At 40.9% G+C, this 16,115-nt stretch overlaps 1 protein-coding gene across 1 annotated transcript in view; it reads right to left on the reverse strand.

Moving 5' to 3' along the window:
• Positions 1–923: 923 nt before the first annotated feature.
• GATA6 (GATA binding protein 6) overlaps positions 924–16,115 on the reverse strand; it is a 30,403-nt gene continuing 15,211 nt past the window's right edge. The window contains exon 7 of the mRNA XM_070420524.1: positions 924–2,291. Coding sequence (XP_070276625.1) covers positions 2,121–2,291 — 171 coding nt within the window. The 3' untranslated portion in view covers positions 924–2,120. The remainder of the gene's footprint in view (positions 2,292–16,115) is intronic.

The following is a 16,115-nucleotide window of genomic DNA, read 5'->3' on the forward strand; positions in this document are numbered from 1 at the left end:
AGCTCCTGCCACCCTTTTTCAGTCATGTTCACACTCAATGCTTACTGTGCACCAAGCCCTGCACTAGGTACTTTATATGGACGCTCTCCTTTGAGTTAGAAGTTGAGGAAAATGAGTTGAATAACTTGCCCAAGGCCACAGAGTTCATGCATGCAGAGCAGGGCTTGAAGCCTAGTGATCGGACTCCAAATCCAGCACTCTATCCATTGTTCTAGCCCACCCTATGGTTTTAGGGTGCATGCAGGCTTCAGTGACTTCCCCAGACACACACATACCCCAGCCCTATGTCTGACTTCCAACACCACCCACCACAGAAGAAGACTTCCCTTCTCTTGAATCTAACTGGACCCCATAGAATGGCTGTAATCAGTGCATGAAAAGTAAGTGGCCCACACCTTGGAGCCAAGATGAAATTGCACCATGTTGTGTTGTGGAACAGCTTCTTGACTTCCTGAAATCCACCCAACGGTGAAGGAAAAGTAGAGATAGTTCAGATCATTCTATACCTTCTGGTGAGTGGAAGGACTTCAACCTCAGATGAGCTCTGAGACTTAGTGGCACTTTGCAAAAGGCAGGTTCCAAAGAGGAGACGTTTCTGGACTATAAAGTATTTCGTTCAAAGGGGAAAAAACTCTAGACTTTTTCAATTTTTTTCAAGAACTGTTCCTAAAGAGAATGCTTATTAGTCTCAGATAATGTGATCTACTACTGGGTCCCTTTAATTATAAAAATTTTCCCCAATGCAAATTGAAAGTGATAACTCCATGTGCCAACTTCAAATAAACCAAGCTATAAAACAGCTCCAAAAGGACAATTCATGGACATGAAGGCCATAAGGCAATTTGCAAAAACATCACATGCGCTTGTTTTATATGAATGTCTATACAGTATTAAAATGAAACTGAAAGGGAAGGAATTCACTGTACAGAAGACAAAACAATACCCTTTTTATTTTTAAAACTCTGGTGAAATAGGTTTCCATATGACATCCCATTTTTAAAAATTAATGTAAACCAACCTGCCTGTGGGTTAGTCACACTGTAGAGACTTCACCTTAGTGTGTACAGATACCTAGAATATTTACAAATATCGTCTGTTAGGTAGTAAAGTTTTGTTGCAATTTTTCCAGCACATATTCCACAGTAAAATAAAGGGGGTGGATATTGGTGTTCTTGTATAAGAATTCTTAACAAATGAATAAAGGCAATTTTCCTGAGAGAAGATTTGTTCTTGAAATATTTTTCTTTAACAATTGGGAATATAGAAATGGGATGTAGTTGTAAAAGAAGCATAAGAATGTCTAAGTTAACATTTTTCTTTTAAATTATTTAAGTACCATTAAGTTAAAATGTTTACATTCATTATAAAAAATGTTGTTAAATCTTATGCAAATGATTTAACACTGATTGCTGCAACGCAAATTGCACTTTTTAAAAAAATTATTGTATACATGGAAGAAAAATATCTTGTTTGCTACCCTGTTTACAAATTCCAACTGACTTTAGGTCAGTCACACAAGATGAACTTTGAGAAACGCCAGTCACAGTGTATGTTACAGTTACAATGCAGTCCTGCAAACTGAGCAATATTTTTGACAAGTGACCTCATGAACCGACTCAGCCTCCAGAGGTGTGTACCAAATGGCCTCAAATGGTCTTCTCCGTGAACGCACGTGAAATCTGGGTGTGGAAAGGTATTAAGAAATCAGAAGAAGCACATGATTTGGGGCAATACACATAAAACCTTTCTTTTAAAATCTCAATATTCCTTAGCAGGCAAGGCCCCAGGCCTAGTCCAGGTTTCTGGAAGTGGCACAGCGGGTGCCCTGGCAGACCCAGAGGCAGGCTGGTTGGAAGTGGCCGCAGCCAGGGAGGAGGCAGCATGCTGTGGGCTGCACCGGCCTTCCCAGGAAGCGCTCCATCTTCTCCCTGGCTCTTCATTGACAGGGGCTGGCTGGTAAGGCAGAACAAGCCTCTTGGGAAATGCATCTCTTTCAAAATAAAGGCACGGAAATCACACATCAGAGGAATGTTCTGTCAGCATACTCGCCCCAGTTTGCACAGTGTGGCATAATCACCGCAGGTCCCGAGGGCCTCCCCGCTCCAGCAGCGGCAGCAGGCTCAGGCCAGGGCAAGTGCACACCACGAATCCTGTCTCACCGAGGAGGACGTGACTTCGGCCGGTGAGGCCAGGCTGACGCCTATGTACAGCCCATCTTGACCTGAGTACTTGAGCTCGCTGTTCTCGGGGTTAGTGCTTTCTCCTGTGCCAGGCATCACCGGGGCACCCGCCTGGCAGAAGATGGGGACAGAGAGGAGGAGAGAGTTATATCCATAAATTTGTTAGGTGTCATGCTCCTACTAGGTCAACACATGGGGACAAGTGAGATGGGCAGTGCAGCCTGGCCAGGGCAGTTCGCTGTGCTGCCCAGTGCCATTGACCTCGCCCTGGAGATTTAAGCTCTCACAAACATTCCCCTGTTATCTTGAGGACGCATGGCAATAACCACACAGCAACATGTTCAGCTGGACGAAAGTAGAAAAGGAACTGGAAGAAGAAACCTATTTGTAAAAAGTGCCACACAATCTAATCATTTCAAGAGAAAATGCAGAGCATCGAACACACACACACACACACACACACACACACACACACACAGCAGAGCCATAAGGTTTAGTAGTTATGCCAAAGCCTAAAAGAGAAAGCTATGCAGTTCAGCAAGGCCTGATAAATGAAATTTTTGAGCACTGACTTCATGGAAAATTAACCTATGCATATACAGATTTAATATCTAACTCATTTACCTTAATTCTTTCCAAGAAGAATGGGCTATGTTGGAAGCAGACCACACTATAACCAGAATGGAAACACCCTTTATCTGTCATGATTGTGGCAATTATTTCTCAAAGCAAAAGGTGACCTTTACATTGTTTCATTCATTCCTTCTATCCACATGAGAAAGGCCATATAGAAAACATACAATTTATGTGATATAATTTAGTAGAATAAAACTAAAATAACTAAAATCATGTTTAGACTATGGCTTGAGAAAACAGTGCATTTGGTTGTTTTTTGTTTAAATCCAGCCATGCCCTAGCTGGTTTGACTCAATGGGTAGAGCATCAGCCTGAGGACTGAAGGGTCGCAGGTTCGATTCCAGTCAAGGGCACATGCCTATGTTGTGGGCTTGATCCCCAACAGGGGTCATGCAGGAGGCAGCCATTCAATGATTCTCTCATCATTGATGTTTCTATCTCTCCCACTCCCTTCCTCTCTGAAATCAATAATAATATATTTTTTAAAATCCAGGCATAATCACATAAACCCATTATTTCTTCTGTGCTTTCAGGATTCTACCCCATAAATTACTAGATACTTGTTTTTTGACACAGGTAGAATGTTTTATACTTCTCAAAGCATTCATTTACATACACAATCCCATTAAATCCTTAAAACATGTGTCTGGCTGAATTGATGTTACATTCACTTCAGAAACACAGGGCATCAAGATACCAGGCTGAACTGATTGGAAGATGCATGGAGTCCCCTTGGTTCTTGGGGCCTGGAAATAAATGTGGTCCTACGCTTCCCCAGATAAAATCTGGTTTTCTCTCTAATCCTCACAATAACCGCATGATGCTAGGATGTAAGGTTTTAGGAGATCTAACCATATGACTTCCTGTTTTCCCATCCCAACTTCCTATTAATTGGACAGACCAAAGCCAGCCCCTCTATAGGTATCCTTTCTTTTCCTAGCCAACATGAGTGTATGTTAAAATCCAGCAACAACAGTACCCCCACACCCTTACCTCTTTTTAGGTAACACAAACTTAAAGACTTAAACTGAGGGTTTTAGGTGCATAAAAAAGAAAATTTCAAAGTCATTGACATGCTTAAAATTTAAAATAGATTCTTATGAAATAGCTGAAATAATCCTGTCAACACACTAAAGCTATGGATTTGGTTGCAGATAGAAATATGGCCCTTAAATCCAGAACCTCCACAATTAGCAAAGCCAACGTGGATCCAGACTTAACTCCCAGAGCAATAAACAAAAGGGTGGTATTAAATTACAAAAGGACTCTTCATTTTAGAGTCTTCAATAGCTATCATTCAACTAGTAGAAAGAGTAAGCTCCTTTATAAATGACTTATGCCACACTCAACCTTGTGTTGATTGATTTATTCCCCCAAAATAAGCACATGTGCATTTATCTGACTAACCCTGACTTCAGCAGAGCCAGTGCTATTCTCTGAAATGAAGAGGGTGCCTGGATTGGCCCAGGAAACAGTCCACCTCAAATAACCAGACGTGCTGAGATAGCAGAGCAGTCTGTCGTCACCACAAGTCAGTAACAAGGAACAGTAGCAAGGTACCCATGAGAGTCAGGCACTGAGACTGTGAGCCCCAAAGAGATAGTTACTCCCTGGACCAGCTCCCAGGCCACATGAGGAGCCAGGACACTCACACACTCGACAGTAAGGCTGCTCAACAGCCTATCGTAAATGATAAATGAGTGGCTGAGACAGGGAGGTGCGGTAAGAGGTCATAAAAGGAACCAAAGAGGGGGAAGGATTCCTGGAGAAGAGCCACAGCAGCCTGCACTGGGGGGACAAGCGTGGGCTTTCAAGTACTGTCCTGATTCTGCCACCCACTGAGTGTGGTCACCTCCCTGAGCCTCCTCCTCAACCTGCCCTTGCCTCACCTACCCCAAGTCTGGTTGTGACAATTCACTGAGATGTTTGTAAAAGCATCAGCATGATGCCTTGCCATGAGTTAAAACATTCCATTAAAAGAAAGGGTGCTCAGGTTGGAGGTATGCAGGACATGGGGAGACCTGTTCACAGGAAAACCAGCTAAAACAGAAGTGTTAAGCAAAGGAGTTAAGAGAAAATGTGGGAGAGATAAACTAGAAGACCTAAACTAGCACTTTCTGTACCTTGGTTTCCTTACTAGAAAATGAAAATAAAGAAGCACCTATGTGTAAGGTTGTTGCAAGAATTAAATCAGCTAATAAACTGTACGTAGGTATATGCTATTATTAGTATTTTACTATTGTTAAGGATAAGGAGTGTAGACTGAATTTAATCTTCCAATTCCATCCTTCACCAGGTGAGTTAGCACCATCACTGGGTGGGAGCAGTGGAACTCATCTAAAGCTAAGGGAAACCATTCACTTCAACAATGACTTATTCTAATTGTTATTGACAACACTTCGCAAAAAAATAAAAAGTGCTTCCACAGCCCTTCAAAAGGCTCATTGTCCCTTTTTCAAATAAGCCACATTAAAGAAATCTTAATACCTTGATTATTATTCTTATACCTGAGCAATAATCCCAAAAGCTACCAGTTGTGAAATACCCATTGTCTTCTTAGTTCAGACAAAAATGTTAAGCTATATAGCAGGCCAAGAGTCCTACTGTCAAAGGGCAGGCAAACTCAAAATTACATGAGTGAAGAGTTTCTTAAAAAAAATATCAGCTCTAGGGGGTTAATATCTAAAATGTATAAAGAACTTACACAACCCAACACCAAAAAAGCAAACAATCCAATTAAAAACTGGGCAAGGAACCTGAAAAAAACATACAGAAGGCCAACAGACATGAAAAGATGCTCAAGGTCACTAATCATCAGATAAGTGCAAACTAAAACCACAGTGAGATATCATCTCACACCTGTCAGAATGGCTATCATCAACAAATCAACAAACAACAAGTGTTGGCACGGATGCGGAGAAAAGGGAATACACTGTTGGTGGGAATGCAGATGGGTGCAGCCACTGTGGAAAGCAGTATGGAGTTACCTCAAAAAATTAAAAATGGGAGTGCCTTATAACACAGGGATTCCCTTCTTGGAATATATCCAAAGAAATCTGAAACACTAATTCGAAAGAATATATGCACCCCTATGTTTACTGCAACTTTATTACAGTAGCCAAGATTTGGAAGCAACCCAAGTGCCTATCAGTAGATGAATAGATAAAAAAAAAGTTGTGGTACATTTACACAATGGAATACTATATGGCCACAAAAAAGAAGGAAATCTTACCCTTTGCAACAACATGGATGGACCTGAAGAGTATTATGCTAAGTGAAATAAGCCAGTCAGAGAAAGACAAATACTATATGATTTCACTTATATGTGGAATCTAGTGAACAAAACACACTAACAAACAAAATAGAGAACAGACTGACAGCTGTCTGGGGGGGGGGGGGGGGGGAGGAAGCTGGGTTGAAAAAAGTGAATGAATTAAGCAAAACAAAAACTCATAGATACAGACAACAGTACGGTGATTACCAGAGGGAAAGGGGGTTGGGGGAGAGAGAAGATGGTAAATGGGGGATAAATGTTTATGGAAGGAGACTTGACTTGGGGTGGTGAACACACAATACGATATACAGAGGATGTATTATAGAATTATATGATGTTTATAGAATTGTACATCTGAAACCTATATAATTATATTAACCAATGTCACCCAAATAAATTCAATACTTTTTTTTAAAATCAGCTCATTTGAAATCAAAAGGAACATTAGAGTCTCTCAGATAAAAAGTAGAGCAAGTACTTGCGCCCAAAGCTTGAGAATCATATTTGTATATGGACATACACTATTTAAACATGAAATACTACAATGTAAAACTTTTATATGTCAATCATATCTCAATAAAATATAAATTGTCATTTTTATGTAAGATACATAAAATCATAATGATGAGATCTGATTACATTGTGATAGCCCCAGTACGCTTATCCATAGCCAGTGGGGCTATATTCTGGTATATGCCTGAGAAAGTAGTTAGCAGAGATATCAAGAATTCTATACCCTACTTAGCTCTGTAATTTCATTTTGGAAAATGAAATTACAGGGCTATTATAATGAAAGAATTCAAAAGAAGGGAAAGGCTCCACACAGGAAGACATTCATTGCAAGTTTACTTATAATAGTGGAAACCATGGAAATAATCTAATGTCTAATAATATGGGAATGGTTTGGAAAAGCAGAGTGCATCCGCTCGATGAACTATTATGCAATTATCAAAAATAAAAAGATCATGTAGCAAAATGGGGGGAAAATCCCCTAATGTAATGTTAGGTGAAAAACAGCAAGATAGAAAAATTATATGTCATAATTACAACTTGTCCGTACACACGCAAAGGAAACCCAGAAGAGCATGGGGGCCAGGGGACCATTTAGGAGGGCTCAACCTATTAGCCATCTATGCCTGTCTTTGAATATTTTCATTTGAATGGCATAGCACAGCCTAACTTTGTGGTAAGAGTAGAAGATACTAGCACCAGAAACATGGGGCACAAGCACTTGAGGGGTGAGCCAGGCTGGATAGAGTCAAAAAGTAGCCAGAAAAAATAGGGAGGAATCAGAGTGGAAGCACCAACAGAGAGAAGGGAGGATCGGAAGGGGCCTCATGCACCCTGGGAGTCACCTCCATGCCACCTGGCATAGGCTAGAACCTGGTCGTCCCTGCCCATGTGAAACATGGTTTCACATAAGTTAAATACCAAACACATTACACGGATTCACCAGTGGAACCTGAGCTTTTGAAGCTGGTATTCTAACTGCAGATGTCATTGGCTCAACTCTTCTAAGAAACCTGGCTTGTCATATCATTCATTAAGGGCCTTTTCCTCAGAGGTGACATTTAAGAGCTACCTATTGAGAATCAGTACAATTTGGGGAGAAAATCAGAGAGAGCTTATTGCGACTCTGGACCCAATATACACAACACAAGAATACAAGTATAAATTGCAAATAACCAGTTGAAGACACATGGGAAGCACATCTAGTTGAAACCCTTGAAAGGACTTCAGTTCAGATCGTAGATATATCAACGTCGCAAAAGCAGACACTTCGCTAACCTAAACCAACCCCTCCACCAAATGCTTCTGAACAACAGGAGGGCAGAGCGCTTGGGAATGCCCATCGCTGAATCATCCTTCCTCCTTTCGGAGGGCAGCTGAGGCAGGCGGAGGTCCCAACTCTTTCTCTGATCAAAGTGCAGTGAGGGTGGAGCAGAAATCTGTTCTGTGTTTCCATTCACAGCTTATCTGCCCTCCACCCTCCCACAGACAACTGAAAATGGAGGCACTTCCTGTTGAAAAAAAAATGTGTTATCAGCACCAGACCCAGCCTGGGCTTAGCGCTGAGCGCAGGCCAAGTTAGGTGGGAGACGACTGATGGCAGAGCGGCTGGGCTGGAAAACTCCCTCCTAAAGGAATAAATGACTTCAGGGACGACTCAGCTGCTGCCGGGGCATGGAAAACCTCCACTGGCCTGTGAACAGGCAGAGTTCATCTTCAGATCACTGGATTTTTTTTTCCCCCTGTGAGAATAAGCCTTTGTTCGTTTTCAGACATACCGGGGTGAGCAAAAGTAGGTTTACAATTGTAATAAAAATAAATAATAATTAATAAATAATACAAGAATAAACTGTTTCGTGGCCTCACAACTGAAAATCTACTTGTGTCACCCCTGTATATCAGAAAAGTCAAGGGTTTCTGATTTGATGGACTCATATAGTCAATGCCCAGCCGTTGTCTGGCTCACCAACATGGCCAGTTCTCTATCTTTTCCTTTACGCCACAAAGGCCCAGGGACAGCCTCCTGCAAGGCCACCCTGGAAAGGCAACACATCTGAGCCCAGGAAACCCTTAAAGTGCTTCTAGAAGAACAGCATAGGTTCTCTGGCTTGTGACTTGTAAACATGCATTTCATTTTTGAGAAAGACGACCAATAAGGAGTCGTCAGGGATGAACTCAGTCCTCTATGCTGCAATCTCTCTTCACGCAGCCTTGATCTGAAGAAACAAAACATTGCACCCCAGGCAGGTGGAGGGTGAGTGTGTGATCATTTCCAGAGCATGACTTTGATGGTGCTCACAACTGCCTCCCAAGCTCAAATTCAGACTGTCCGCTTCCACGGCCTCTGATCTGTCCTTCCTACACATCAGAGTACGTTTGTGGTTATGGCTCTTTCTTGTGTTAGGAGAAGCCAGCCGTCCCTCGTTGCCAAAGCTCTCTTCTCTGCTTTTATAACCCCGAGGTTAGACTCTCGCGGTGCTTTATAGTGGCCTTCCTCAAAAGAAAAAGTAAAAGCTACGTGTATAGGTTCCGACAAAGAAACCCTTTCAGATAAATCTAAACTTCTACCCTAACAACGCTCATTTCAGTTTGCGTGGAGGTAATAGAACCAGACAAAATGTGATTCAATCAACTAGGAGGCAACACGGGAAGATCCACAAACACCAGGCCAGGAAACAACCATCAGTCACAACAAACCCCAATTCTCCCATAATGGCTCAAATAAAGCAAGAGAACACGAGCACTTTCTCTCACAAGAAAAGGGAGTCACGAGCTGATGACCTAACTCTGTGTTTAGCAGAATTGTTATTTTTTGTAATTTAACAAATTCCTTACTGGAGAGCTTGCTGGCTGCCCCTTCTCCCCCTCTTGCCCCTTCTAGGCCTGAGTAAACTAGGTTATATCCACACCCTGGAATGCTGCCTTTTCAAGGACAGAACAATTCTATGCGCACAAGTCGGCTCTGGGCAGAGGAGCACATTGCGTTGCGCATCTGTACACACTGAAACAGAAAGCATGCTGTGGTGAAGAAAAGCACGGCCCCAAATTTATAAGAATTCTGGGGTTGTCTGTAAAATATGAATGTACAAATATAAATGGCAAAGGAGAGGGTTTGTTCTACAACTCAACGTCATTAACATACTAAAGAGAAAGTTTTTCTTCTGAAATGAATCAAAGCAAAACAGATGACTATACTAGCCTTCAAATTAACTGGTAAAGAACCCTGAGGCAAGATTTAAAACCTGGTGAATTACAATCTTTTATAGCAAAACCGGCTTTTCAGGAGATTTGGATGAGTGTCTTTATCTCAATTAGAGAAAGCATCTCATAGTCCAAGCACCAAGCAGCATTTACAAGAAAGCAGAACGAATATGCTTGGTATCATAAGGAATGAAAAATTGCTGCTATCAGAGAAATAAAAGCAGTCTTTAAAAATAGTTACTTTGTTAACACAATAGCTCTCCATCTCTCTATTTCCCACATTAGGGAAGTAAGGATTTATTTCCAATGTCCTGAGATGAAAAACACTGTTCTGCAAATAAAGCACATCACTATTAACTTCCAAGATTAAACTTAAAGTGCTACTCTTCTTGAGCTTCAAAGGGGTCCACAGGCATCTCCCACTTATGCTACACAATACTCCTAAGAACCAGATGGTGGGAATTACTTCTCCCCTTTAGTAGAGGAAAACAGAGGTTTTACAAAACCTTGGCAGCTTACGATAGTCACACACAGAGCTGCAGCTCAGCGCCTGGCTGCCTGAAACTGTTTCCTTCCAGCTGCTAATCTGTGAAGCCCCCAAAATAAACTTCAGGCCATATCCAGGCGTCACCATCAATCAAGCAACTAGACTTAATGAGAACTTTAAATTAAAACTATTTGTGCGTAATAAGATAAAAACGATGCTGGAGCGCGTGCCCCAGCTCTGGTGAAACCACGCCTCACTACCGGCGACCAGAGGGGCAGCACACCAATTAAATCAGCATTTAAACGCCGGCAGTCATTTACTTGGAACTGTTTTACCCACAAAACTCCAACAGGACGTCGAAATCAATACTTGCTGTTTATTTGTTCAAACCTTTCTTAAAATCCGAAGTCAATAAAATAATCTCTTTGTACTCAGCCTCACAAATTCCGAGAGCTGGGCCTGGTGTGATAAGCAGCAGCATCATGAATTATCACACATGCCAACACCTGTCTTTGGAGATGCTTTTTTTAAATCGTTAAAATCTCAGAGAAAATTAACAGGTAGGTGCACACATGAACAGAGCTAACACAGTGTATTTACTTCATATTCATTAGACCTTCATATTGCTAGTAACTCTTTTGGCAGACACCCATGAAATGCATAATAAATTACTTTTGTTCCAGTAAAGGAATTCATTTTCTTCAAAGATTCATTTACCAATAACATTTCAGAGCATTCTCAGCCAAATTTCTTTAAATTTGGCCATGTCTTCCCGTAACATTACTTCCAGTTTTGTGACAATTTTGTATGTTCTTATAGAGGTGGCAGGGGGGACAAGAACTGCGAGGAATCTGCAATCTATAAAGAAAAGCTGTGTTCTGAGACAAGGCCTTCGAACCTGAGGACATGTGAAAAGGCAAATGACATTCTGCCTACCCTTACTCCGAGGATTCTAGTTCTCAGATTGTGATAATGGGTCATGTATTAAATAAATCACAGTCCTGGGATCAACTGGGTGAACACATATATTATAAACTATGTAAGAAGCATTCGTTTTACTGTTTCCTAATATACATACAAAGCCATCAGATATTAATGTAGTACCATGGATTCCTAACTGCTCCTTTTTATCATCTTCCCTGTGACACACGCCCGCACGCACACACGAAGAAAAAGAGGGAAGTCCACAAAAGGCCTTGAGATCAAAAAGAAAGTATGCAAACTCCACATGCTCCAAGGTTCCTCGCCAGGGTGACGTGTGACTTTCACAGTGAAGGCCAGTGTGGTCAGACAGGAGCGTGAGTTATTAGAAGGGGCTGTGGAAGAAGAAAGAAAGGGAGCCTGGCACATAGGGAGCGTGAAGATAAAATGCCAGCAAAATATTTATGTTCATGGCTTGTAGCAAGTGGCAAGTGGGATATTAATAACTATGATGATTGGTCAACTCCTGGGAGTGGTAACAGCCCCGGACTGGGAGGCAGGAGACGTCGGTTCCAGTCCCGGCTTCAACGCGGCTTGTTTTGTGACCTTACGGAGTCACTCTGGGCCCTGGTTTATAAATGAGGCAATAATAAGGTCTAACTGCAACTCTCTCTCAGGCCCTTGTAAGAGATTAATGACTTTGTAACTCTTTTTTTATTCATTTAGAAAGAGTCTGTTGGGCTATAAACTCTGGGAGGGAAAAAAATGAACACTTGCCTATTTTAAAAATGCGTTTTCAATGATTTTGTAAAAATTAACTGAAGGCAATTTGAACATTCTGAAAAGTTCCAATTAACTGAGCATTCACTGTGTATGAATTTAAATCACACCTTAGAAGAATTTTAGTACTGCAATGTTATACTTAATATTTTGAGAGAATCTTTTTCCAATCACATTAGGCACATTAACAGTAGTAAATTTTACTAAATATTTGCCTATTACCCAACTCACATAGTCTTAGTATTATAATACATTTTATTAATAAGTATAATATTAACAAGAAAGCTTCTACAATGGCCTCGTGAGCAAGTCACTTCTCTGGCACTCTTTTCCCACCTGTATCAGTGAGACGGTATTTAATGCTGAAAATTACTAATCAAAATTATTCATATTTCACTAAGAAAATATTATTCCTTCTCTTCAAAAATTCCAATATCACATACTCTTATCTATCATATATTAAGCCAGTATGCCACAGTAATGACAATCTGGATCCAAATCCAAGCCCTCAATGCATAACCTTGGGCCTGTTACCTTCTGAGTCTCACTCCTGCAAATAGAAAATGGTAATAAAAGCACCACCTTAGTAGAGTGATAACAATTAGTAATAATTACAAACTAGTTTCCTGCCTGCCTATGTCCACTAGCTTATAAATGAGAAAATATGGGAAAGGGAGAAAACTTCTTAAAAGCAAGAGTACGACGGATAAAATACTAGGTTAATCCACTAATGTCTGGCTTTCAAGCACGCTAAAGGCCCCTGTGGAATCGTCCAGTTATGGGCTCAGCAGTCATTTTTGTCCCGTTTTAGCAGCCTCTTGAATCAGATCCTCTCTTCAGAGCCAAGTTCCCCTAAGTGAAAGCAACTCACACTGTACGAATGACCTTTCAGGTATTTAATTATTATAGGACTAGTTAATAATAGTAAGAACTATTACTTTGTGGCCGACCATAATGTGACAGTAAATTCAATTGCTTGGAGAAAAAGTAGAGCATAAATTTGCCAATAAAGAAGCTACTTGACAAAAGTGGTGCTTTCCAATTTTTACCATGGGATGCAAATAGGAATACATGAAATAAAACCTACATAAAGATTTTAAAATATTAACCTGCGAAATACCTCACCTTCTTCTAGAACAGCGGTTCTCAGCCTGTGGGTTGCGACCCCTTTGGGGGTCGAAAGACCCTTTCACAGGGGTCGCCTAAGATCATCGGAAAACACATATAAAATTACATATTGTTTTTGTGATTAATCACTATGCTTTAATTATGTTCAATTTGTAACAATGAAAACACATCCTGCATATCAGATATTTACATGACGATTCATAACAGTAGCAAAATTACAGTTATGAAGTAGCAACGAAAATAATTTTATGGTTGGGGGTCACCACAACATGAGGAACTGTATTAAAGGGTCGCGGCATTAGGAAGGTTGAGAACCACTGCTTTAGAAGGTCTTATAAAGACATCCAGATATCCTAACAGTGTCGATCCTTAAATCACGGCCTCTCAGCTACAAGCACTTGCGGGCACGCATTAACTCTTTCAAACCACTTCTAGCATAAGTTTTAGCACCACACAGCTCAGGAGAAGTACACGGTCTGACAAGGTCATTGAATGATGTTATTAGCAAGGGGTGACTGCAATAAGAAAGCAGGTCTCGCTAGGAACATAGTGTCCCAGAAGAATAAGTCCACCCTAAGGCACAGAACCAGCCAGTGAGAACAGGCGATGAGTCCTCGTCTCAGTCTAAAGACATCTGCCTCTCTGTGGAAGTTTATCGCCAGCGATGAACCGCAAAGTGAAGAAACTGTCTCCTATCACTAACACACCATGCCTGATGCATTTCCATTCGGAAGAGCCACGGGGCAGCCACCCTAACCCAGCTTGCCCTGAGGAGCCCTGGGGACCAAGAAACTAAACATTATAGGCGGTGAGGTCAGGGCATGTCACCAGCTCCAAGGAAAGGTTTTTTTCTTACTGTTTGTGAGGGGAAACCCTGCTTGTAAAATATACAAGTAGGAGCATGCCAGCATTTGTTGACATCAATTATCAAAGTCCTCCCAGCTAAGAATGTCTTAATTGTTGGGCTCCAACATAGACAGAAATACATTTGTGACTGTAGTGGGGCTTAGAGAGAGTCCATCATTTAGAAATGAATGTGGCTTGGGATCTTCTTAAGGCTGACCTGATAGTAATTTTAAATCCTTTCAAAGATCCACCTTCCACCTATTTTACCAGCCTTATCTCCTGCCTTTGGCTTCTTACACCCTGCACTCCAGCCACAGTGAACTCCTAAGACTGTCCCTGAAGTACCAGATACCCATGCTCCTCTTCTTCCTGGAGACTCTTACCCCATTGTTTCCCCCGCAAAAATCCTACCCAACTAATTTCAATTTCCTCTGCTCTGTGGAGCTATCTCTAACTCTGCAGTCAGAATTCACCTTTTATCTACTACAGCACTTTGTCACTCGTTTAACATACTTCTAAATCTAACCAGCAGTAACATCTCTCTATATTTGCCCCCTCCACTACCACCACCTTACGAACAGTTTAAGATCAGGGACCTAGTTTACTCCGTTATAAACAGGGCTTCCCATAGCACAGTGCTTCATAAATGGAACTGTAAAGCAAGGAATTGTCGTATAAAGGGTGGGGCAAAAATAGGACCACAGCTGTTCATAAGGAAAATAATAAAATAATTAATAATAGAATAAAATGTTTCACTTGCTCACAACTGAAAACCTGCTTTTGCCACATCCTGTAGGTTCAGTGATTTCTTATTCTCAGACATTAAGTCTTAGCGCTCATTTCATTTCCAAATTAACCTTTTCATCCCAAAGAAAATGTAAGAAATACCTTTTACCTAATACAACTTGGGGATTAACATATATATTATTAAGTTTATATATTATATACACATACATATTTTGCCTGCCTAAAAGTAGTTCTATAAAGAATTATTAAAAATTAAAGCCTACTTAAGTTCATATTAAAACTGCAGGTATAGTATTGAAGTCATCATTAAACATATAACGTCGAAATACATGGAGATGAACTATACAGGGGTGAGCAAAAGTAGGTTTACATAATACAAATAAATAACACAATAAATAATACAAAAATAAACTATGTTTCACATACTCACAACTATAAACTTACATTTGCCCACCCCTGTATATAAAAAGCATCTTATAATTTTATAGATTTTTAGTTACAAGTCATAGGAAGGATAGTAATATTTATAAACTGTTAGACCGTATTTGAGAATTGCTGAAATAGAATACATTACTATATCTCCCTTCTAAATAACCAGAATAAAAAACCTATAAAACATAACTCAGTCAATAAATTGAAATCAATGCAAGGTTTAAATATTCTTACAATTCAGAATATAAATGCCAACTGAACACACATTTTTCAGTAAAACTACATGTATTAAGACTATTTTAGACACAATGAAAGAGTATTTGGGGGAAATTTATCTTTAAGTTCAAAAGTCACAAAATTTAATCAACTGTCTCAAAAATTAAGTTTAATTCATTATTAACAAAGATTCCAAAGCAACAAGACAGGGGCAATTTAAATCCTGGGCTGCATGGAAGCAGTTCTTCCCAATCTCACACAGAACAAACAAACTACTCTCTCTCTACCTCCACCACACACACACACACACACACCACTGCACCCACAGCCTACAACAAAGAGAAACTGAGTCATAAGATAGCCAGGTCATTGACCTGAAGATCATCAGAAGGAATGTCTCCATTTTTCCCCAGGCAGGGGTCTAGTTAAAACACAAAGTAGCAACAAGTACATAAGCTAAGACATGCAAGTAAGTCAAAGAACTGAAGCTTCAGAGCAGCACAAAAATTATTTTCCTGGCACTTGTCCTGGAAGAATGCCAAGTGCTGTGCACGAGGAGCCCTGCCCATACCTTTGCCCTGCTGGGGAGGGAGCCCTGGAGCCTCCTTTCTTAGCAGCAGACAACTAGGAGTGCCTCCTCCAGAATACTCAGCCCCTGCCAGGTTAGCTCAAGAACCAGTCCCGGCTCCTGACCTGGTGTCCCCGCCTGTCCACGTGCAGGGCAGGGCAGGGACATCAGGACTGACCAGACGCCTGC

The sequence above is a fragment of the Myotis yumanensis genome, unplaced genomic scaffold (genome assembly GCF_028538775.1).
Source record: "Myotis yumanensis isolate MYYU_CA2020_CCGP unplaced genomic scaffold, mMyoYum1.0.hap1 SCAF_7, whole genome shotgun sequence".
In the NCBI taxonomy this organism is placed as follows: domain Eukaryota; kingdom Metazoa; phylum Chordata; class Mammalia; order Chiroptera; family Vespertilionidae; genus Myotis; species Myotis yumanensis.